The sequence below is a fragment of the Mauremys mutica genome, chromosome 10, assembly GCF_020497125.1.
Source record: "Mauremys mutica isolate MM-2020 ecotype Southern chromosome 10, ASM2049712v1, whole genome shotgun sequence".
In the NCBI taxonomy this organism is placed as follows: domain Eukaryota; kingdom Metazoa; phylum Chordata; order Testudines; family Geoemydidae; genus Mauremys; species Mauremys mutica.
Window position 1 is genome coordinate 71,269,257 of NC_059081.1, and position 26,319 is coordinate 71,295,575.

General features: G+C 41.1%; 1 protein-coding gene across 1 annotated transcript in view; it reads left to right on the top strand.

Annotated features, from left to right (window-relative positions):
* HDAC4 (histone deacetylase 4) overlaps nt 1-26,319 on the top strand; it is a 449,638-nt gene that overhangs the window by 303,519 nt on the left and 119,800 nt on the right. The window contains exons 10-11 of the mRNA XM_045032382.1: nt 13,896-14,027; nt 20,953-21,065. Of these exons, the coding sequence (XP_044888317.1) occupies nt 13,896-14,027; nt 20,953-21,065 (245 nt within the window). The remainder of the gene's footprint in view (nt 1-13,895; nt 14,028-20,952; nt 21,066-26,319) is intronic.

Consider the following 26,319-nt stretch of genomic DNA (forward strand, 5'->3'; position numbering starts at 1 on the left):
AGTGCTCTGTGTCTTGCTTTGGTTTTTCAGGCAGTTCTGTGCTTACCTTGGCTTTTCAGCTAGTGCTGGGTCACTGCCACTTGGTGGTTTGTGCTCCATCCTGCTACTGCTGCTGCCTTTAGCGATTTAAAAAAAACAACAAAAAACCCAAATCCCATAGCTTCAGGAGCTTGTGTAGATCCTCCTATGTTGCTTTAGGTAGCTGAGACCTAAGAATGAAAATCCTGGCAGATGGCAGCTTCAGAGGAGCAAAATGACAGGTCAGTAATTTTCCTGAATTTGCTGATGTGGAGTCTGTCACAGGAAAGGACTGGCCCATGCACTCCACATGCTGACAATTGTATGAAATGTTTAGACTACTGAGTTGGCTAATTTCTAAATAGCAGTGTAAAAGACATGTCTCCTTTACTGATGCTGATTTCTAAAGGGGGAACAATACAGACTTACAGATGCTTAGATCCTGTGGTGATGGATGCAGGATAAGAAATTGCATAATTGTAATAGAACAACAATCTCCTATTGGTTAGCACTCATTTCCATGTGCCTCCATGCATCAGGCAAGAATCTGTGAGTGAGAGCAGGAGGGGAACATGCCCAAAAGCTACGGGGTGAATTTTTTTGTCTGATGTTGCAAGAACATGGGTAGGGTGGTATTATATTGCTAAACTGGTAGAATTGTGCTGAACACCTTGTGATAAAAAGAAATTACATTTTGTCATTAATTAAAACATTGCATTCATCAAGAAACACTTCATTCCTCTCTGAGCTTATTCTGATCCTTTGGATGTGTGAAGTGGCTTGTTTTATGACAAAGATTGTTTAGGAAAATAGAGTAGGCTGAAATCCCAATGTCATGTGGGAGTATAATTTAGAGAAAGTCTTTGAGTTTTGTACTACATAGTGTCACTCAAGTTTAAGAGAATCTTTGTTTTCCCACCTACATTGTATTTCCTGATGCTGATGTGATCCAGGTTCTGGTTCTCCTGCATTACATGCTTTGTACCACATATCCACACATTACTTCAGGGCATACTCTTCTAATGAGAGGTAGTCATCGACCTATTAAGACCTCTGTATTTCCTGTACTAAGTGGGGAGGGGAATAGCCTTTGGGTGTTTATACGTTACTAAAAGTAACTTCATAAAATGCATAAAAATTGCTTAGTATTTTAGTTCTGTAGAACATCTATTCAGGTCAAGCTGTAGAAATTCTAGAAAATAGTAAAAGAAACCAAACAGCAAGTTGTGGGAGAGGCTTGCTTTTAATATCTTCCCCCATGTCCTTTCAGAAAACCACTCTAAAATGCATGTTAGGGATTTTCTTTTTTAAAAAAAGTTACAGGCTTTAGCTGCAAATGCAGTCAAAGCTTGCAAATCACCTGCCACGGAGCCCTTCTCTCCTACCATCTGCTGACTTCTGACCTAGCCCCACCTACACTAGATTAAGAACCTTAATGGGGAGGCTTTAATGCAGTTACTAGTTCAGCTTCCTCGGTCAGGAGTCACACTAAAGCAGTCCAGCCAGCTCTCTTGCACTGCTAAGTGCAACCGGGGTGTGGGGGGAGGAGCCATGGCTTCCCTTTGATGTCCTGATGGAAAAGGGGCATGAATAGTGATGCACCAAAGGAAAGCTACTATTTCCCTTCCCAACCTACCACAGTGCTCCAAGGCGCAAAGAAGCAGCTGAGCTGTTTTGAAAGAGCCCCTAACTAAAGGAAGAAGAACTAAGAGCTGCCCTCAGTTTCTTGACCTTATTGGATCAATTTTTGTTGGGGGATGAAGGTAGCAGATGGAGAGAGGCTGGCCCCCGTGATGATCCCGGCTGCCCTTTCTGCCCCTGGTGAGCTCCCACTTTGTATTCCAGATATTAAATTGGGAGTATTGCTTATGTTAACTTAGGTTTAATATTCCTCATGTTGTTCTTATAATAGGTGGGAGTTGAAAAAGGGTCTTTTGGCCACCTATTGCAGCAGAAAGAGAGTCAGGTTTGTCTAAAAAGCACAACTGAAGATGTGGATGTATTCTGGGGAAGGGGAAATGTTAGTAAATGTCATGACATGTAGAGTTAGTTGTAGAGGGAATGTTTCTATTCCTTCCATACTTCCGTTCTCATCCTTCACTATGAATGTGTTATATAAATACCATCAAACTTGTTTTCAACAAATAAAATTTCAACTTCATCAGTCTTATTCTAGTACCAATAAACCTCATTCTACTTGAGACATGCTCCAGTAATGTACTAACGCACCCCTTGTTTTGGTTTATCACTGTAGTTTGACCTGTTTCTGATAATTCTGAGGCACTGTTACCATCCTCCTGCTATGCCAGCTTGGAATGGATGCCCAGCATCATGCTCTCTGTAGCCATTGCAGTAACTCAAGCACTTTTGGCCTTTGCTATCTAAAGACTAGATGCTCTCCCAATGCATTTCAAGAGAGCTCAGCTCCCCATTAAGCACCTAAATGAAGTGGTCTGATTTTTCAGAAGTGCTCTGAACCCAGCAGCTCCTTTTCTTCTTCTTAAGTGTTGAACACTTGGCCCTTATGCTCCTTTACTCCCGTTCCTTGTCTCCTGCCATATATCTTCCCTCTATAAATTTGCTTTCCGCTATGCTAGAGTGACCCTGGAACCTCTTGATGCCAGCCAGCAGAGGGCTCCGGGGGTGCACTGGGAATTGCAGGGATCCCCTGCATTCAATATATGCACAGTAGTTCCCCAAAGAGTGGCATGTGAGGTCTCTACCGAGAGCTTGTAGCCCATTGGTCATCATAATCATTGCAAAATGTACGTACAGATAATATTTAAGGAGCTGGGTCCATACGGAAAGTTATGTTCCTAAGGCCAAGTAACCAGCAGGTGACATACCTCAGGAATGTTCCTTTGAGGCAGGAGGTAACAGATATATATATCCCGGTCTGGTCATTGTGTAGTGGCTATTGTCCATCTCACAATGCGTGTCTATTTGTATACTGAGCCCGAAAACAATCAGGAGATTTCGATATTGACAAGAGGGGAAAGCCACAGCCAGGGGGATCCCAGTTATCATAGAATCTCAGGGTTGGAAGGGACCTCAGGAAGTCATCTAGTCCAATCCCCTGCTCAAAGCAGGACCAAACCCAACTAAATCATCCCAGCCAGGGCTTTGTAAAGCCTGACCTTAAAAACCTCTAAGGAAGGAGATTCCACCACCTCCCTAGGTAACCCATTCCAGTTCTTCACCACCCTACTAGTGAAAAAGTTTTTCCTAATGTCCAACCTAAACCTCCCCCTCTGCATCTTGAGACCATTACTCCTTGTTCTGTCATCTTCTACCATTGAGAACAGTCTACATCCATCCTCTTTGGAACCCCCTTTCAGGTAGTTGAAAGCAGCTATCAAATCCCCCCTCATTCTTCTCTTCTGCAGGCTAAACAATCCCAGTTCCCTCAGCCTCTCCTCATAAGTCATGTGCTCCAGCCCCCAATCATTTTTGTTGCCCTCCGCTGGACTCTCTCCAATTTATCCACATCCTTCTTGTAGTGTGGGGCCCAAAACTGGACACAGTACTCCAAATGAGGCCTCACCAGTGCTGAATAGAGGGGAATGATCACATCCCTCGATCTGCTGGAAATGCCCCTACTTATACAACCCAAAATGCCATTAGCCTTCTTGGCAACAAGGGCACACTGTTGACTCATATTCAGTTTTTCGTTCACCGTAACCCCGAGGTCCTTTTCTGCAGAACTGCTGCCCAGCCATTTGGCCCAATCCTCTAATTTGTCTAGGTCCCTCTGTATCCTAGCCCTACCCTCCAGCGTATCAACCACTCCTCACAGTTTAGTGTCATCTGCAAACTTGCTAAGGGTGCAGTCCACACCATCCTCCAGATCGTTAATGAAGATATTGAACAAAATCGGCCCCAGCACCGACCCTTGGGGCACTCCACTTGATACCGGCTGCCAACTAGACATGGAACCATTGATCACTACCCGTTGAGCCCGACCATCTAGCCAGTTTTCTATCCACCTTACTGTCCATTCATCCAGCCCATACTTCTTTAACTTGCTGGCAATAATACTGTAGGAGACTGTATCAAAAGCTTTGCTAAAGTCCAGAAATAGTACATCCACTGCTTTCCCCTCATCCACAGAACCGGTTATCTCATCATAGAAGGCAATTAGGTTAGTCAGGCATGACTTGCCCTTGGTGAATCCATGCTGACTGTTCCTGATCACTTTCCCCTCCTTTAAGTGGTTCAGAATTGATTCCTTGAGGACCTGTTCCATGATTTTTCCAGGGACTGAGGTGAGACTGACTGGCCTGTAGTTCCCTGGATCTTCCTTCTTCCCTTTTTTAAAGATGGGCACTACATTAGCTTTTTTCCAGTCATCCGGGACCTTCCCCGATCGCCATGATTTTTCAAAGATAATGGCCAATGGCTCTGCAATCTCATCAGCCAACTCCTTTAGCACCCTCGGATGCAGCGCATCCGGCCCCATGGACTTGTGCTCGTCCAGCTTTTCTAAATAGTCCCGAACTACTTCTTTCTCCACAGAGAGCTGGCCACCTCCTCCCCATACCATGCTGCAGAGTGCAGCTGTCTGGGAGCTGACCTTGTCTGTGAAGACAGAGGCAAAAAAAGCATTGAGTACACTAGCTTTCTCCACATCCTCTGTCACTAGGTTCCCTCCCTCATTCAGCAAGGGGGCCCCACTTTCCTTGACTTTCTTCTTGTTGCTAACATACCTGAAGAAACCCTTCTTGTTACTCCTAACATCTCCGGCTAGCTGCAACTCCAAGCGTGATTTGGCCTTCCTAATTTCACACCTGCCTGCCTGAGCAATACTTTTATACTCCTCCCTGGTTATTTGTCCAATCTTCCACTTCTTGTAAGCTGTTTTTTTGTGTTTAAGAGGAGCAAGGATTTCACTGTTGAGCCAAGCTGGTCGCCTGCCATATTTACTTTTCTTCCTACACATGGGGATGGTTTGTTCCTGCAACCTCAATAAGGATTCTTTAAAATACAGCCAGCTTTCCTCAACTCCTTTCCCCGTCATGTTATTCTCCCAGGGGACCTTGCCCATCAGTTCCCTGAGGGAGTCGAAGTCTGCTTTTCTGAAGTCCAGAGTCTCTGTTCTACTGCTCTCCTTTCTTCCTTGTATCAGGATCCTGAACTCGACCATCTCATGGTCACTACCTCCCAGGTTCCCATCCACTATTGCTTCCTCTACTATTTCTTCCCTGTTTGTGAGCAGCAGGTCAAGAAGAGCTTTTCCCCTAGTTGGTTCCTCCAGCACTTGCACCAGGAAATTGTCCCCTACACTTTCCAGAAACTTCCTGGATTGTCTGTGCACTGCTGTATTGCTCTCCCAGCAGATATCAGGGTGATTAAAGTCACCCATGAGAACCAGGGCCTGTGATCTAGTAACTTCTGTTAGTTGCTGGAAGAAAGCCTCGTCCACCTCATCCCCCTGGTCTGGTGGTCTATAGCAGACTCCCACCACAACATCACCCTTGTTCAGACTTCTAAATTTAATCCAGAGACTCTCAGGTTTTTCTGCAGTTTCATACTGGAGCTCTGAGCAGTCATACTGCTCTCTTACATACAAGGCAACTCCCCCACCTTTTCTGCCCTGCCTATCCTTCCTGAACAGTTTATATCCATCCATGACAGTACTCCAATCATGTGAGTTATCCCACCAAGTCTCTGTTATTCCAATTACATCATAATTCCTTGACTGTGCCAGGACTTCTAGTTCTCCCTGCTTGTTCCCCAGGCTTCTTGCATTTCTGTATAGGCATGTAAGAGTAAGGATAACGGATAGTTCTGGAGTACCTGGGAGTGCAGTGACATACCCTGGATCTTTCACCAAGGAAGCACACGTGAATGGAAGATCACAGCTAAATCTGGCTGTACAATGCAGTAAGGGCTTTGGTATGAGCATTACTCTATAAGACAGAAATGTATCTAGTTAAATAAGTCTAAGTTCTAGAATCCATGTTACGTATGAAGTAAAATCATAACGATTTGTTTCCTGTACTTCTACTTGCTATCACTCAAATCCCGCTACATGTATCATGAAAACAAGTAAAAGTGTATTTAACAAAGTATCTAAGAACTGTGTGTTAAGCAGAGATGTGATGTAAGCCTTCGGCAGTGGAACTGGCAAGTTTGGGTGTACTGTTCCTTTGGAATCAGCCAGTCTGTGAGTACTGTGAGTGTGCAGTGAAGCAGGGGCTGGACATTCCACAGAGAGACTCAGAGGGCTCAGAGTTGGAATGAGCCAATCCCTCCTCCATAGAGAGGCAGAAAGGCCTGTGCAGGCCTAGAGGAGAGCACTTGTGTTGCTTGTGACCAATGGAGTTGGGGAGCTGAACCCCAGCAGGGCCAGACAAGGCTTCCTCATATTAAGGGCAGGTAGCCAGGTGCTGCACAGTCCTGGGTATCCCTGGAAAGCATCACAGCAAGACTGGTGTTTTTCTGTAACTGTAGGGGTGATGTCAGCACAAGAGCAGCAGTATCACTAGTTTAGGGCCTTTCCACATGTGAAGCTGTATGTTCTAGGCATTCTCATGAAATGTCTGGCCAGTTACAAAGGAACTCCCCACAGTATACTCCACTCTACTGCTATTTTGATTTCTTCTACGGTCAGGCAAGCAAACTATAGCAAAGCTATAAAAGAAGTGCGAATTGCCTTTGTTCATCCTAAAATCAAAGCTTCTTTTGACCACTAATAAACATTTTGTCCTAACAAACCCAAAGCACAAGTCATTAATTAGATTTTAATTAGGATAAAGAGCCATACATAAAAATACAGAAGCAGCCCTTCTCCACAACTCTACCAAGCTGTCCATGCAAGCACAGAAAACGAGTTTTTCTTTAAGTGCTTGCTCATGTCCATTCTATTGTAGGCGTGTGCACTCGCCATGTGCACCGTTGCCGTAAGTTTATACACTCAGTGGTATCCATAGGGGACTTGCTCTGGCGCCCTCTGGAGTGGCGCGCATAGGCACCGGTATAAGGGGGGTTGCTGACCCCCTCTCTCCCCCTCAGTTCCTTCTTAGTGTTGGTGCTGCAATGTTCCTCTTGCTCTAGCAAGTAGTTCTCATTCAGTGATTCTTTGAACCATTTCTTTTGTAAATAGTTGTAATTAGCAATAGTTAACAGGTCCTAATAATTTTAGTATACTCTAGAGCAGTGGTCCACAACCTTTTTGGCTGGTGGGCGCCAGCCGAAGGACCACTGCGGCGGTGGAGCACCTGCCGAAATGCTGCCGAATTTCTGCGGCGACGCCTCTTGATGACGTCGCTTGCCATTGACAGGTGACATCATCGAGAGGCGTCCCTGCCAAAATTTGGGGGCGACGCCTCTCAATGACGTCACTTGTCGACGGCAAGCGGCGTCATCGAGAGGCATCCCCGCCGAAATTCGGGGGCGACGCCTCTTGATGTCACTTGTCGACGGCAAGCGGCGTCATCGAGAGGCATCCCCGCCGAAATTCGGGGGCGACGCCTCTTGATGTCACTTGTCGACAGCAAGCGGCGTCATCGAGAGGCGTCGCTGCCGAATTTCGGTGGGGACGCCTCTTGATTACATCACTTGTCGGCGATAAGCGGCGTCATCGAGAGGCGTCCCCGCCAAAATGCTGCTGTGGCATTTCGGCGGGTGCTTTCCCGGAGGCCAGGACGCGGGCGCATTAAGATGCCCCCACGGGCGCCATGGCGCCCGCGGGCACCGCGTTGGGGACCCCTGCTCTAGAGCAGTGGTTCTTAACCTTTACTGCAGCCTGCTCCCCTTTGGTTCTCAAAATATGTTCTCGCACCCCTGATCAAAAGCCGTTGAAGTAGGTCAGTTCTTTAAACCTAGATTTGTATATTACAGTAATTGTTAAAAAATGTATAATGTTAATAAATACATAGGTTTGATGAACAAAGCAGTTGTGTTGTACTTACGTGCCTGTGCTTAATTTGTGTTTTTAATGATTTACCTTCTAAAAAAATCTGGCATGTCTCGCACCCCCAGAAAGGGCATCTTGCACCCCCAGGGGGAGTGTGCACCCAGGTTAAGAACTAGAGGTATAATCCCCTGAGGGATTTAGCCAAGGGATGGGGCATGCCCTCTCCCCAGGTTTCAAGCTGTGCGATCGCTGTAAGAAGCCCATGCCAATCAGTGATCCACTTCTTAGTTGTTTGAAGTCTCTGGATGAGTCCCACATTAGCAAGAAGTGTCGCATTTGCAAGGGATTCAAGTCCTGGACCAAGAAGGAGAGAGACATAAGACTCTGCGTGCTCCTCATGAAGTCAGCGCTCACAACTGCCTTGGAGCCGGCACATTTGGACTTGGTACTGAGTATTTCAGCATCAACAAGAAGCACCCCACGTCACCGGTACCAGTCAAAAGGCACAGAGAGCACGCAGGAAGGGGGTGCTCCCTGGGGACCCATGAGGGCAAGGATAAGGGAGAAGTTGAGCCTAGACCAACTTGGACCATCTCACCATCGCAAGAGGGTAGCCAGGAGGCAGCATCACCTGTTGGGCCTAGTCCGCCCCACGATCTGCCTCCTACTCCAGGGAGTGATAGAGGCACGCAGTACCTCATGGTGCTGTCCATCCCGGAAGCCTTCCAAGCCTTTCTCCTCCCAGTGCCGCCTACTCCTCAGGAAGAGAGGGCCAAGGACCCCTCCCTCCCAACTATTTGTAGGGGAAAGCATTCCATGGCACCCCTACAAAAGTCAGCCCCGCAGCATCGTACTTCCCCATCTCACTCGCCAGGGCCGTGCCAACAACCTCCGGAGCCATACCTCAGACCACAGACCTGTGGCCACTCGGCGAGTTCCCAGCACAGAACGCTGGACTCCAGGCACTGATCCCTTGGATCCCAACATCAGTCACAGGACCCACGGTACCGGTCCCCAGAACCCCAGCAGCAGTCACCCGATAGACGCTGCTCCCTGGTTCTCAGGCGCCGCTCTCCAGAGCCTCCTTGGCGCTCTCTGGAGCCGGTCACCGGAGCGTCACAAACAATCCCCACACTCCTAGTCCCGGTCGCAGGAGCCTGCACACCCTCCTCGAAGCAGGTGGCATCACTCCCCAGATTATTACTGGGCCTGTGTGCAGTACCACCAGCCGCCAGATATGTTAAATAGATTGAGCTCTTGGAATCTATCACTAGATGACATATTTAATCATTCCTGTGGGTCTTCTCTGAACCCTTTCCAATTTTTTAACATCCTTCTTGAGTTCTGTGCACCAGAACTGGATCTGGTATTGCACTGGTGCCAAATAGAGGTAAAACAGCCTCTTTACTCCTACTCGAGATTCTTCTGCTTATACGTCCCAGGATAGAATTTGCCCTTTGCCAAACTTATTGTGAAAGTCAACATTACTTAGAAATACTGAAGAACTACCCTTAATATCTGTAAAGATAGGTATACTCCTGGCACATCTGTCTGATTATTTCTCCCATAAATGTTTTGTATTGGGACTATGAAAAATGCTACATCTCTTATGCTGTTAGCCTGAATAGCTAATAAGGCAGTATGTCAGGTCACTTCAGAAGACCACTTTAAAATGAATAGTTTCAGGGAGGAAAACAGTGAGGCTGAAAGAAGCCAGATAGAATGGCTCAAGTCATATTGGATCCTGTGGAAAAGCACATGATGAGTATCTTGTTTAGGAAACCCTGTGGACTGAGGAAGCAGTTGTTCTACGTGTCTTAATTTCTTAAGTTATTAATTTACTCAAAACATGTTTTCTCCCTCTCCTTGCCCATGGACTATGCTTTGACATGGCAGGAAGGCTTGTGTGCCCCCATAAAGGCAGTGGTGAAGGCCCTATGTTCCTCATGCAATAGAGAAGCCCGAGAGAGAGGAGAGAACACTCTTGAGGGAATTCTGCGTAAAAAAAATTAAAATTCTGCATATTTTATTTGTCAAAATAATGCAATATAATCAAGCCAGTTTAAATTATTTTAGTAATTTATTTAAACTACAGTACAGAAAAAAGTCACTAACTATTCAGCACTTCCTAAACACATGGGGAGTTAAGTTACAAATACTTGATAACCAATACCCTGCATCACACTTATAATCCTGGCTAGCTACTTTTGAAAGTGCCTGGTTCTGACAGTCCTGACATTTTATTGACCGTTTGATAAACATTTTATTTTTCCTCAGTCTTTTTTTTTTTTTAAATGGGTAAGTAAAATAGATCCTGAATTGTAATCTACCCCATTGTGCCACTCTGTCACAGGAAAAAAGCGAGAGAGCACATAGATCTTCCTAGCTGAGGATTCCCTTACTGTCATTACAATAAGGCTCCTTTATACTACTCTGGCAATGTAAAGGATCCTTTAAAAGTTTTACACCTGTTTTATGCTCCTAGGGGAATTCACTACAAATGGGAACAATTAACTAACAACAATAGGAACAACTATGCAGGCAGGCTGCTACATTTTCTGCTCTGCCTGAGAGGTCAGAGCCTGCCTCCAAACAACCCAAAGCCCTATCCCTCCACACCAGACTGAGCAAGAGTGTCTCTTGCTTGCACACATGCCTACCCAGCCCCGCCCTCCCTCGTGGTGACTGACATCTCCCCACACATGCATGCCCAACCCCCGTTTCCCCCGCATTCATTTATGTCTCCAGCTACTATGGGTGCTCGGACCTGGCTGCCGGGAAAGGGGCGTTTTTTTCCTTGCAGATTTCTTTACTTCCCCATTTTTCTGTGGGCAAGCGAAGAAATCTGCAGGAGACACGAATTCTGCATGTGCACAGTGGTGCAGAATTGCCCCAGGAGTAACATATTTTCTCTAAATAAAGTGAGGCACTAAGGCCACAATTCAGCAAGGAGATTGAACATATGAATGGTCCCATTGACTTCAGTAAGACTAACGGCATGCTTAAAGTTAGGCATGTCCTTAATTATCTGGTTGAATAAGTACCTAATTGAATTTTTGAATTAATAAGTGTATACCGTTAGATTAGAAGACATTACGTGACCTGAAGAGTACAAAGCTTTTGAAATTGACTTCCAAGCACTATAGATTGCGTTAAGATTCTGAGAAACACTTCATTTGGTGGAGACGTATGGTGGGATGAATTTCAGTTGATTTTCAGTAGAACTGATGTTTCTTAAAGAAAATTGAACCTACGTGCTCAAACTCCATAATATTGTTTGAGTTATGTGCTGGCTGATTCATGTTATTTTCTTATTTATACTTTTGAAGTACAGGTCTCCTCTTAAATTTAGGCAGCATTTTTTTTGTTAGACGACAGTAAAAAAAACAAATAAGCTTGTTGGCCTTGACTGAGCTTTCAGTATGCATTGTTGAAAATTGAACCTCTTCATAACTCAGATATTCAGAAATGACATATGTAAATACCTAGAATTTCAGATCATTCTGTGTTGCTGGCAGGGTGTTTTTAATTCACTTAACTCCGCGTTACATAACACCTAGTGAAATGTATACAGATATTTTCATGTACCATGGATATGAATGACAGGTGAAATGGGATACCAATGTTTAAAAAGTCCTTGAAGTTTTGATAAAGATTTCTGTATAGGATTAGTATAAAAAAATAAAAAGGAATATGGTAGAACAAAGTCTAAACTTTTAGTTGTAGAATGGTAAGGGTTTAAACAACGTCTCACTATTTTGAAACTTATCTCAATATGAGGAGGGGATGAAGAACACCATGTAATACATTTGTTTGGGACGTTCCAGTGTGTTTTCTTTGGATGGTCATATCTTCTTTTGGAGAGGTTTTGTTTAAGCATTTGGTTCCTTATTTTCATTCACACTGAAATTCTTGTTACAGGGAAGGATTCTTATTAGTATATTCAGACCCGTAGCATCATTTGTAATATTAGCTAATCTATGATACCCTGATTTTTTTCTCCATTTTTAAGGTGTTTCATACTTAGACACTTCCTTCATTGTATACCTTTAAAATAACAGTGATTTGTCTATTCCCAACACAAAACATAATTCAGACAAGTCCCATACAGGAATAAATAATATGAATGAAATTCTCATTTTAATGTAATTTATATTGTCACATTTTTCTTTGTCAGAAGACAGATGCTTTAACCATCTGTAGAATATGCCTCCATTGCGTGCATATGTAGATACTCCATATATATATATATATATGCGCAATATACATAACCACATCTGTATGAAACATTGCTTTGCTTTATTTTTAAATTATAGACCCAAGCATCTAATCAATTAGTTTATTTAAAATGTAAATTTCCTGCAAGTGTAAATTATCTACCATGAGGCTCTGAGTGTTCTCACATCTATTATCTACTTTTAAACTAAGATTAGGTCTTTTTTTTTCCTTTATGAACTAACATTGAAGAAAGTGCAATTGTTATTTAAATAGCCTCCTCTTTAATTTTGTCCTTCCGGCAAACAGCAGATTTATATTCATTCCACTTGCTTTCTTTATGTAAATGGCATATAACATGATTTCGCCCTTCACTAATGGATTTCAAATTGAATTTTAAACATCATCTTGATGAGTCTGACACTTTTTTAAAGTACGTCCTTTATCTTTTTTTAAAGCAAATTTAGATAGACAATTTTTCTGTCCATGGTATATTCATGAAACACTCCTTTTCTAAAGTTTCATCAGAGAACAGTTTTGATGAGAACTTTTAAGCAAATATTTGATCATGAAGTCATCAACTTCCAGTTTGTGTGCTCTCCACAATTAAAAACATTCTGTGTTGGCCTTCTACACACTCTAGCAGGAAATAAATTTGTAGCCAGACTTTTTGTTAAACAAAATCAGTTTGTAAATCTGACTTGAAGTCTGCTGAAGAAGTTTTACATTGTCTACCCTTGGGCACAAAGAATCAAGTGTATCAGTATTTAGTGGTGAGAGCATAGAACTTGCCAATCAAAGGAATTAGACAGCAGAATTGCTGGAGAGTGGAGGAAGGGAAAGATTGAGTAAGCTCACAAATCCAGTAAATGTCAGGATCCTTGGAGCACTCAAAGAAATATTTCAAATATACTCAAGAGAGCACAAAGTTTACAAAGAAAGATATCTTCCAGTGGGAATCTTTTTTCCCTTTCTCATGGCTTCCTTACCTATTGAAAAATATTTATATGAAACACGTAGTCCTGGCAGTTCACTGTTTCTTTTCTGATTCCTACTTAGGAGGATGTGGTGAGGGTTCTGGACACATCTCCTGATTCTTGCAGTGGATGAATTTAGCATCTTGGAACATTCCCATGCCTGAAACTTTCATTTAAGGGGATAGCTAAAATGTGTATCACTTGATGTAAAGGGGTTCAAATGTTACAAACCTCCTCTTGGCAGTCCTGATGACCTTAAGGTAGTCAGACATTTTAAGATAAACTTTCAAAGTATTGAGTGTGGGTTAGTTATACAACAATCCTTGAACTATGCTTGGAAAATTAAGATAATTATTCTTTTGTTATCTGCTATAGAGGCCCATTGATTCTTTTATTAATTTACAGAATATCCATTGCAAGGCTCTACCTTTGTGATAAGCTTAGTAGTCAGCAGTGGAGTGGTTATAAATATATTACAGGTGAATATCTTACTTTGTATTAGATCTCATGAACTTTACAACAAACCATATTGCAAACCACTATCTCCAGTCTATAGGTAAAACATTGTAACATTAATTTTTATAAAAAGCACTATTAATCCTGATCATCAGTGTTTTAACAGAACTAGTGCAGAATGCATCTGTTGGTATATTTTCATTATACTGATAATTCTTTATTCCAATTATTATGTCATATGACTAATTTCCCTTACATTTCTGTGGTATCCTTCATTGAAGATTAGCCAATATAGTTGGCAGAAAACAATGAATAAGATTATATTAAATGGAACTCTGCATGCAGTGATGACTTTTCCTTTCTTTGTACAGCATCTGAACCCAACCTGAAGTTACGATCCAGATTAAAGCAGAAAGTTGCTGAAAGACGGAGCAGTCCCCTGTTACGGAGGAAAGATGGCCCAGTGGTTACTGCTCTTAAGAAGCGTCCCCTGGATGTCACAGGTATGTTGGGTAAGCAACTGAAAGCCATGCCTCTTGTCGCATTCTATACAAGGCTCCCATCTTAAAACCTGTTTATATATCTGATTAACTCTTTAGTCAGGATCTCTGTACTCCCTTTGGCACCCTTAACCCTTTTAGTCCTTGGACATTCATCATTGAAGGCATTGTTTCCAAGTCCACAGCCTCTGTTTCACAACTTTAGTTTTTAAGCTTGTGTTAATCAGATATAGGTGCCAGTGTAGTATTTAAAGATGGTAGAAATTACAGGTTGTTGGGAAATACCTTTGAGACGTTTCATGCTGTATCTCTGTTAATGTCCATAGATCCAGTTGCTAAGCATAATTCATAACTTTACCACTCCAACAATAAATGCTTTTGACGCCATGTTCTTTATAGGCCTCATGCAGACCTCCATTGTTCTTCATCAAGCAATTTAAATTAGGACTGTCAAGCGATTAAAAAACAATAGAATACCATTTATTTTTAATATTTTTGGATGTTTTCTACATTTTCAAATATATTAATTTCAAAATTACAACACAGAATACAAAGTGTAAAGTGCTCGCTTTATATTTATTTTTGATGACCAATATTTGCACAGTAAAAAAACAAAAAATTGTTTTTTTTTCAATTCACCTCATACAAGTACTGTAGTGCAATCTCTTTATCATAAAAGTTGACCTTACAAATGTAGAATTATGTACAAAAAACTGTATTCAAAAATAAAACAATGTAAAACTTTAGAGCCTACAAGTCCACTCAGTCCTACTTCTTGGTCAGCCAATCACTCAGACAAACAAAGTAGGTTACAATTTGCAGGAGATAATGCTGCCTGCTTCTTGTTTACAGTGTCACCTGAAAGTGAGAACAGGTATTCGCATGGCACTGTTGTAGCTGGCGTCACAAGATATTTACGTGCCAGATGCACTAAAGATTCATATGTCCCTTCATGCTTCAACCTCCATTCCAGAGGACATGTTTCCACGCTGATGATGGGTTCCACTTGATAATAATCCAGAGCAATGCGGACCGACACATGTTCATTTTCATCATCTGAGTCAGATGCCACCAGCAGAGGGTTGATTTTTCTTTTTTCGTGGTTTGGGTTCTGTAGTTTCTGCATCAGAGTGTTGCTCTTTTAAGACTTTAAAAGCATGCTCCACACTTTGTCCCTCTCAGATTTTGGAAGGCACTTCAGATTCTTAAACCTTGGATCGAGTGCTGTACCTATTTTTAGAAATCCCACATCAGTACCTTCTTTGTGTTTTGTCAAATCTGCTGTGAAAGTGTTCTTAAAACGAATATGTGCTGGGTCATCATCCAAGACTGTTATAACATGAAATATATGGCAGAACTCGGGTAAAACAGAGCAGGAGACATACATTTCTTCCCCCAAGGAGTACAGTCACAAATTTAATTGACGCATTTTTTTTTTACGGGCATCCTCAGCATGGAAGCATGTCCTCTGGAATGGTGGCTGAAACATGAAGGGGCATATGAATGTTGAGCATATCTGACATGTAAATACCTTGCAACACTGGCTACAAAAGTGCCATATGAACGCCTGTTCTCACTTTCAGGTGACATTGTAAATAAGAAGCAGGCAGCAGTATCTCCCATCAAAGTAAACAAACGTGTTTGTCTTAGCAATTGGCAGAATAAGAAATAGGACTGAGTGGACTTGTAGGCACTAAAGTTATATGCTGTTTTACTTTTGCGTGCAGTTATGTAACCAAAAAAAATCTGCATTTGTAAGTTACACTTTCTTAGTAAAGAGATTGCACTTCAGTACTTTCATGAGGTGAATTGAAAAATACTATTTCTTTTGCTTATCATTTTTACAGTGCATATATTTGTAATTAAAAATAATATAAAGTGAGCGCTGTACACTTTGTATTCTGTGTTGTAATTGAAATCAATATTGAAAATGTAGAAAATATTTAATAAATTTCCATTGGTATTCTATTGCTATAAGTGTGATTAATCACGATTAATGTTTTTGAGTTAATCACGTGAGTTAACTGCGATTAATTGACAGCCCTACTTTAAATGTAAAAACACGTTATGTGTTGTTTTACCATAGATAATATATACTTATTTCACAACCTCTTGTAAAAAGTAATCAATATTTCTTTTTTTGATAAATTTCATATTAGGAGTAAACTAGGTAAGACTCTAGATTATCATAAAGTTTAATATTTAGCGCCATCTAGAGAGAGCTGTCTGTAAGTACATTTAGACAACCACTGTTTTTCCTTTTCTCAGACCTCCCTGGCACTTCAGAGCACAATGTCATAATTTATGCAACATAAAATTCAGCTCTGCTCTGAAAAGTGACTCTGTAGAAATGGCATCATGGGTTCCATGAGTGTATGCGTGGGTGTGTGATCTCCTTACCAAATGTTCTTGGTTTACAAGGCAGGAGATGCTTTTTCTAACCAGCAGCCCTGCAAACTCCACAACAGAGCTGAGAGGCAAGCTTATTTCTTTCCTCCTCATGTTCCTGCCTGTTATAAAGGTTCTGCAGGCTAAGTTAGGGCTTTTGTAACACTTGTGCAACCTCATTGTTTTCACATGGTGCCCTCTGTGACACCTGTGCACACCTATCTTTGCTTGGTGTCTACAGATGTAACTGACTGAACTAAGTTTAAAAAAAGAGGGCTGTTGATCCACAGGCAGGAATAGATTCCTGCTTATGCTCTTAGCTGCATGGGCTCTTGCTGCATTAATAGGAATGAAAAGCATGAGCATTTTATTTTGGTCATTAGTCAGCGGGTCAGACTCTAAGTAAATACAGAGTACGTGTGTTGAGTTGAAAATGCCATTTTTACAGCCACTTTTCAGGGGAAAATTGTACTTTTAATCCATCGAGAATACCCCTGGATGAAATTAAGGCTTGAATGTATCACAAAGATAAATTGATTGCCACATGTTTTTTCTTTTGTTTAGGTAATACACATGGAATCCAATAAATCATAGCTCATGACCTGTTACTTACAGAAGTGCATGTATTTTCTATCCAACCAAAATGTTCTTTCTACAATGTCTAGGTTTTCATTACGCGCCACAGGTGCCCATTGTGGGGAAAGTTGAAGGGCAGTATGAAACTTCAGGTTAATTGGGTTTTCTTCACTCAAAATACTGCTGCTTAGTGCTCACTTAATTGGACACAGGAAGACCAACCCTGGCAGCAGGAGGCAAGGCACAAGAAAGAGTAATGAGGCTGTTTTTACACAGAGACGCCTTTTTTTCCCCAAAAAATTACGTTCTAAAGTTATGAAGGCCTGCTTAACATACTGCTTTATTCATTAATGTAATGCGGTGCTACAGAGGTCTCACAACCTCAGAAAGTAATTTTTTTTCGAAGCACAAAGTGATGTTGCCAAAAAAAAAAAAGATTTTCTGCCTCAGTGCTACTATTGCTGAGTGTCTGCATTCCTGTCAGCTGGGGTGATGATCTCATGTCTAATTAAGGAGGAACCACATCCTTGATCAGCATTTTAAAAATAAGTATTTGGTTAATTTCTTCTCAAACTCTTCTGTAGTACTTTGAAAGAGCTTTTCTCCACTTCCAGTGTCATCAGTGAATTAAATGAGCACGCATCTTGGTAATGGATCGTTCTCATATCTTTGCAGTAGAATAGAAAATGCATTGCTATTTTGGGCCAGTCCATGGATGAAAAGAATTTCCTTTTGCTTGTAGGTTAACTTCATATAGGAAGGAATAGTGCTGAGTACTAACTTTTGCTTACAGTGTCAGGAATAAGGATTTGGGCAGGGGAAAAAGGTTCTCCCATTTGTTCAGTACGTTCAGTAAGCATGCTCAGACATGTATGCATACTCAAATAAGTCCTGTTGCTGGCTTCTCATTCTTTACAAGTGTATTGGGAAGCATGACTTGAGAATTCATAGTATTGTTTGGAAGGTGTGAAGAAGATAGTTGCTGAAGCTCAGAGACAGTTCCAGAGTTTCATGGCTGGGACGTGTGGTAGCAATGGATGTCGATTCACTGGAGCCTATAGAGTCACATAGGTAAAATGCATAGTGCTTGGAGTAATCAGATTAGTAGCAGATTTATAGAAGGAAGATACCTTTGAGTATGCGACGTGTAATCATTACTAGGTGGGCAGTCAGTTTTAGATTGTTACTTAATCCTTAAATTTCTCTTGATTATAGAGGACAGTAAAATCTACTTATTTACTCTACTTCTACCATAATATGTGCTGAATTACTCCACTAACCAGGTTAAGGGGGTTTCAGCAATTAAATAACTAAAACAAAAATTGTATCATGTCCCTAAAGTCATACCAGTTGGCTCTATGTCCACTGAGACATCCCAGTGAAATGTCCCAGATTGCATCAGGCTGTTACATCACAGCTACCAGAAAATTATATTGGGGTCAGCCAAATCCTATTTTCTCATATTTGGAATGGCTGTCAAAAGATTGCAGTGATTTCTGCTTTCTATTGGTAAATGTTGGTAAACATCGATTTCAATGTGCAACCACAAACTGACCAAAAAATATTTCCATTGCTGACAGTCCAAATTTAGAGATAGGCAAAGTAAGAAAAGTGCTGCTGGAGAACTTATTAGAGTTTAATTTTAAGGATATTCAATTTGTATAGTTTGACAATTTTAACAGTTATAAAGCTTTAACTTTTTGAATCTCAATGGCTGCTCTCATTTAATTATAGTCTACTTCCTTTCCCCCTGCCCAAATAATTACCTTCGACTGTGAAAATTTACGTGGATAAAAATGCTTAAAAACGACATATATATTATGTGCCAAATTATTAAAAAAAAATGGAATTCTGCCAAGCATACTTCTGAGATAATAAAAAGAGAAACACTGGAAACTGTGCTATATGCAAAATAAGAGAGGCTCCTATGGGCCAGCTCTGTGCTCCAGAAGAATTTCTGGTAGCCGTGAAATCAGTTAATCTGAGATGCTGCACTGGAGCTGGGAAATGCAGCATTATAGTCTGTTAAAAACGTTTTGGGTTCAGTCGGATGTCCCACTTCCCCTGGTTAGTGGGGGTGTTAAGTACATAGCGGTAGCATATATAGCAATAGAATTATAAAGTGAAGTTTTACTTTAAGTACAAAATTCTCGTGGTTGTGTTTTGATAAGTTGTACACGTTCCACACTGGACCAGTGCAGGAATGGGTCAGTGGACTGTCCTGGAGACAGGGACTTGTATCTGTCCTATCCTGCCATCCCTGTCAGAAGTAACAAGCTGTAGGTAATTAGGAAGGAGTAATCATACAAAGTGCAGGATGGGGTCAAAGGCAGTTCCCCTGACCAAGGGAACACCCATCCCTAGAGGCTTGTAGTGCTAGACGTATCGGCCTGGCACAAGCTCTGCAAGTGAGACAGTGGAAAGGGAAAGCTCAATCAGTACTTAGTGAGTGGCCAAAACAGACTAGGATTCCCTAGGGACAAACTCTGTGTGGGTTTTGTTACCTCTGAGAGACTTTGACCAGGATCTACATGGAGGACTTTCAGTGTAATACCTGGGAACTTTGCACGTTTTCATTAAGATAGAGCAGGTGTCGGCAACCTTTCAGAAGTGCTGTGCCGAGTCTTCATTTAGTCACTCTAATTTAAGGTTTCGTGTGCCAGTCATACATTTTAACGTTTTTAGAAGGTCTCTTTGTATAAGTCTATAATATATAACTAAACTGTTGTTGTATGTAAAGTAAATAAGGTTTTAAAAATGTTTAAGAAGCTTCATTTAAAGTTAAATTAAAATCCAGAGCCTCCCGACCAGTGGCTAGGACCCCAGCAGTGTGAGTGCCTCGGAAAATCAGTTCACGTGCAGCCTTTGGCACCCGTGCCATAGGTTGCCTACCCCTGAGATAGAGAGTTGTCCAGCTAGTGCTGCAGGACAATAAGTGTAAAGAGACTGATGTCTGGAGATACTCAAAACAACTCTTATGACATTGCCTTTTATTTTCTCAATTATCCTCCCATTGCTCTGTCCTGATATGAAGGCAGCACACGGAGGCATCTACCAGTAATCCAGGGGCAAAAAAATGTATACTTGAAAGTCAGACTTCATCCTCTGTGTTCATTGCTTCCTCACTTGGAAGCCTGGAGACTTGCTCACGCTCTTCTGATTCCAGTCTTTTCCTAGTGCTTCCATGTTGGGAATGGAAAGAAACTAGTACTTGGATTAGAGACTTCCAAGGAAAACCCAGGTGTTGTGGGAAGCGGTATTAATTATCTAATTAGTACTGTTTCCTCTAATTCAATAGTGGACCAGGGCTCCAGATTGGTGTTAGGGTCCTGTGTGCTGCTGAAGCTACAATTCTGTAGATGACACCACCCACCTCAGAGAAATAACTGTTTCTCATAGAATGCTGAGCACACTGTCAGCTCTTAACAAATAACCACTTTCGTTCATTGGGGCACTTTTTGTAAAAGTAACTGTCGGTGCTGGTGTGAAATAGCTGTCAAGGGTCAGGAATGAAGGTATCTTTCCATTTAAAACATGAATAAATTCAGATATACAAGAAGAGTGCATGGGAAAATGTCAAAGCTCAGAAAGTTACTTAATTGTGCAAGACCGAGAGCATGATTAAGATAAAAGGCTAAAGTGGATTGGAGGAGGCACTTCATAAAACTGTAGTAGAACAGTTTGACACAGACTGACTTGGCTTTTTCATGCTTTCTAAATTGTTTATTGTGTGTTTAATCATATTTAAAGTTCTTGACACATTATACAAAAAAAAGTTGCAGAGAAAAGATGTAAGTAAGTAAGTATTTGGACCCGCTGTTTGAAAGTACATCTTGTTATATTCTCAATATAGAAATGTTTTATTACATCTTCAGGGTTTTTGTTTTCCCTGATAGATCTCTCCTAAGAGCATTGCAGAGATCATTTATACTGTTTCTGATAGTTGTTTTTGAATGTGTTTTAGACTCTGCATGCAACAGTGCTCCTGGATCTGGTCCCAGTTCTCCAAACAACAGCTCTAATAACATAAGTGCTGAGAATGGAATTACAGGATCAGTCACAAGTATTCAAGCAGAGGTACAGAACTGCTCTTTACCTTGGGCTTAACACTTGTGCTTCCAATGAACTTGTGGAAGCTTTCAAATATGCAGGGAAAGCTGAACCTTGATTTGGATGGCTACTCTCCTAACCAGTGAAGATTTGAATGTGTTATGTACGTAATATGCTTAGTCTGAGTTTACTCCTAAATATCCCTGCTTGGGGTAACTGGCAGTAGCCATAATATGGATTGATAGATAAAAAAAGGAAAGGAATGTTGGGGGAAAATCTTGAAGAGGGTTCCGTTGTCAAATATAGGTTGCCGACTCTCTTGAGTATTTTAAAACGTTGGAGATTTATTTTCATGCTTTATAATGTGGGATAACTTCACTTTATACAGGGGATTAATACAAGCATTGTTCAGTTACAGGGATGGAGGAATATATTATTACCTGGTTTAAATTCCTTCTCCCCCACTCAGTACTCAAAGGCTTCCTGTAGTGTGTTGACGTTTGCCACCAAATTTTAGCATCCTCTCACCTTTCTGCAGTTTAAATCTTAGCTTTTGTTAACCTTTGTTTTTGTTTCCACAACTGATTATTAATAATAAATAATCCCATAAACTGCAGGGTGTTTGCACCATCGTCTTAAACATCTGGTGTTGGCCACTGTCGGGGACAGGATGCTAGACTAGAGTTGGGTCTGATATAGTCTGGCAATTCCTACATTCCTGTTGTTGAATCTGAAAATACGTGACCCGCTCTCTCACTTTGTAACCTTCACATTTGGAAAGATGGCATGTAATTATCCAGACCCCGCTGCAGTATTTCGCATTGCAGGCTTTGCATTTGCTGCTTCCCTTGAATATTGTACATGCATTTACATTTATAAACTTTCCTGACAAAGCAGAATTTTGGTTTAATCGCGCTGTCCTCCAACTTGTAATTTTGGAGAGTGGAAAGGTGCTTTTTGAAGCAAAAGTCCAGGCTATTTGAGCTTTGGCTAATAGCGGCATACTCTTCGCTGGTTCACTCTACACTGCTCCCAGGAGTGAAAGTAATAACAATGACTTGTCACTACAGCCAGTCCTCCTTCCCCTCAGCGTTCTGCTCTCATCCCATCTGGGGTTTAGCAGATTTAGTTGGGGACTGGCTGAGAGACTCAACCTCAGCTACAAATATTCAGTGCTGCACAGGAAAGCTTGTACCGTTCCAAAGGACACAGCTTCCCTCCAAATCACTTTGCTTTTTACAAATGAATGTATTATTTCATCAAGGCTTTAATTCCAGTCCTTAGTAACTTCTGCACAAAAAATATTTTAGATACACACGCTGTTGGATAGCCACTCTCAGTGACTACCTATTGCCTCTTGTAAAGCAGTGAAGTCATAATTTAAAGACTGAGCCATGAGTGATGCCAGATGTGTAAAGTCTGTCCATTGCCAAAACAGTTCTCCAGACATGTGAAAGATACTTGTCTCTTTCCCCACCTCTTCCACAGTTTTACTACAGTGTCTGAGTCATAAAAACATAAGAGCTCCCATACTGGGTCAGACCATGATCTTTCTTGCCTAGTATCCTGTCTCTGACAATGGCTTGTACCAGAGCCTCAGGAGCAGTGTAAAGAACAGGGTAACTATGGAGTGATCCAACCTGTCTTATACTCCTGCCTTCTGGCAATCACAAGCTTAGGGTCGCGCTGAGCATAGGGTTGCATCCCTAACCATTTTGGCTAATAGCCATTGATGGACCTATCCTCCATGAATGTACCTAGTTCTTTTTTGAACCCCATTATGCTTTTGTCCTGCACAACATCCCATGGCAATGAGTTCCACAAGTTAATTTTGTGTTGTGTGAAAAAGTACTTTCTCTTGTTTGCATTAAACCTTCTGACTATTTAATTTAATCAAATTATACCTGGTTTTTGTATTGTGTAAAAGGTAAATAACACGTTTCTATTCATTTTTTTTACACCTTAGTTCAGGTGCATGTGAGAAGTCCAATGTGATCTATGAATTAATTTAAATTGAAATGCTTTAATGTAGCCTCCCAAAACAACCTATGTGAAAAGTAAAACATTTTCTTCTGCTGTTTCTCTGAAAATTGCACCCAGAATTTTTTCACCTGTTCTATGATGTTATGGAAGAGAGCAAGAATATAGTCTGTAAATTATGGTGCTGTCGTGATTTTAAAAGTAGGTATGATATGAACATTCAGTCCACTAGATCTTTGAGGCCACAGTCCACTAATGGATGGCAAATATTTTTTGATAACCTATTGCACCAACTCTCTTGCTGTCAACAGATTTTAGTTTATTCTGTTAATTAAATCTTCCCTAGCCTCAACATTCACATCTTTCAAAAACTGATCATGCCCTTCATTACCAATTTTTTTCTGTAAGCATTGGATATTTCATGATGGTAACAGAGCCATTCCTCCAAACTTTTCTGCATGCATTTATCAGCAGCTATCCAAATATAGTTAATTAAGACAAGCATTTTAAATGCAGATATTTCCTTTCAAATGAAGGCTCTTGTATACATCAGGAAATAGTATTACCCAATTAATGCTTGCTTCCACATGTCTTGTAAAAGGTCAATGTAATGCACGCACTGGGCTCCAATTTCTGTATTACCTCGAATGATAGAGTGTCTCTGGTAAATCAGACCCATTTCCACTTTGTAAATTGTAAATAATCAACCATTTCTGAGCAGTTAGTCTTCTCCATTGTGATAGTTTCACATTTATCTGAGTTTTAAATGAGAAATGTGTATATTTGCCCATCAGTTGATCAGAGATTCACCTCTCGACCCATACCAAATGGGAAAACTGATCTTTTTTATATTATTTAAATTAAATGACTTGCCTCAAGTGTAGAAAGCATACAGCTCCATTCTGTTCACAGTGGATAAATAGCATTTATGTTTTAAATATTGTGTTAAATTTAACAATGTTTTTCCACCTATGCAAGGCTATTTGACATTCACTGACATTTTATTTCCTATTCAGCTATAAAAGGTGCTGCCGGATTAGACAAAAACTGTAGATGCTGGGTTTGTGCTGCTCTCTGTATTTCCACGGCATTTATGTACAATTCATAGACAGATTCAGTATATTTAAGATGATGATAATGGAACTGAAATTTTGTGTGTGCAATTAGTTTCAAGCTGTTGTGTTTTTCATTCAGTTGTGCTTAATACAAATAAACCCCCTGAGACTATTTGAGGCACAACTAAATGGGGATTTGGCTGTTTAAAGTGTAAATTGATGTAATTTTGTTACTTTTATAAGATCAGTACCCCGTAAAAGTCAGGAAGAGATTTCAGTACCTCACCTACAGTACATACCTTATTTTCAGCATGTGGTGCAGTAACATTATGTTTACGCTTTAAAGCTAAATTGCTAAGAAGTGTTCAAAATCACCCTGGCAAATGAGTGAGTGGAAACGCAAACAAGTTCTTTACAATTTTGCCTTGCTCTTAGTGTGTGCCAGTGGAAATATTTAACAACTGCAGAGAAATTATTGATTACAAGTCCTTTGTGATAGAACTGATCTTCAACAGGTTTTTAATAATTATTGTTGACAAGATTGCAAATACACAGGAGGATACTTTAGAAATGGAAAGAACCTCACTGTCAAATTGAACTTAGCTTGAGCATATGTGACAACTAGACGACTTTACTACTTTATCATGTGAATAAATGGCAGGACAGTAAAGGGAATGAATAACTGACTAATGTCAAATTAAACCATTTATTTGGAAATGCAGAGTCTTTGGCTGTAAAGATGGCAAATGCAGTCTTGTAAAGGTATCATTGCTACACTTGTCTATGATCCTCTCTCACAGGAATAGCTTTAATGTTACCGTATTCGGCAATTCCAGTTTCACTCTTCGTTTTTCTTTAGAGAATATTTGTATATAGAAGACTTGCTTTTCAATAGTAAATGTTAAGCACGTGCTCTTCCCTTTGTGGATTGCAACAACATTGATTGCTTTATCTTGCAAAGTTCAGTGTGAGTTTCTTCCATGGAGTTCAAAGATAACTAGCTTTCTTTTCATCATCTAAAATTGGCCTAATCCTGCACCCTTTGAAGTCAATTGCAAGTTCCAGTTGACTTTGGTGCTATAGAATCAGGCCTAATATGAGGTAACAATCTCTAACACTCCATAGGATTAAAATCCCTTCATGGCCATGCTGACATGTACCGATCTATAGAATGATGAAATACTATTGTACCCATTATATACCTGTTTTTCTAAGCATCAGAGTTAAAAACTGTCACTGCATGAGAAATGTTATAGAAAATGTCTTTTTTTAATTTTTGTTTAAACTGCTAGGATTGAAAACAATATCCACTCCATAATTCAGTGCCATCAAAATAAACTATTTTCTAATCAGGGCTTCAGACACTTTTCAATAACTACAGTTAATATTTGCAATAAATATTTGAGTCCATATTTGTAAGCAATCACTGCTGTGAAATTAAAAATGACTTTTACACTTCCGTGGTGCCACGTTAGCTGGCTATAACGTAATCCTCCCAGTTAATTTCACATTCTTCGAGAGAGATGTCCCTGTGGGTGCTCCACTCCAGGTGTCAGTGCACCCCTGCGCCTTTGATTGGAGATTTCTGCAGCAGTACTCGTACCGGCCACGCATGCACAGAGCATGCCCCCGCTCCCCCCACGCGCTCTGAGTATACCTCTTAGTGAGCATGCACGGCCGGTTCCCTCAGTTCCTTCTCTACCGTCCCCGGCTTGATGGAGATGGAGCTCAGCAGACTCGTTAAAGCATTTCTTTCCTCATCTTAAAATAACTTTTAGTTAGCTAGTTCTTGTTAGTTAGCTGTTAGTTAGTGTTACTTACCTTTTTTCTACTGTTTAAAAATATATATATATATATTTTTCTCTCAGCCACAACCGCTTCTGACATGCCTGGCTCCACAGGCTTTAAGCGCTGCTCGTCCTGTAAGGAACCTATTCCTCTTTCGGATGGACACTCGCAATGCATAAAATGCTTGGGGGAGACCCACATCCCCCAAAAATGTGCCCACTGCACTAAACTAAGCTTCAGAGAGAGAAAAGACAGGGAGCTAAAACTTAAACTCATACTTCTTCAAAAATCCTTAGGGTCAGCCTCAGACCCTGGCGCGGACTCTGCCTCCGCTCCCCACTACAGCTCCCCTGCTTCAAAAAGGCAGAAGAAAACAGCAAAAAGAGGGCATCTTCTGTCAAACTCAAAGGAAACCCTCCGACACAAACCTTCTCCAGTCAGATCTAGTATTTCTTTAC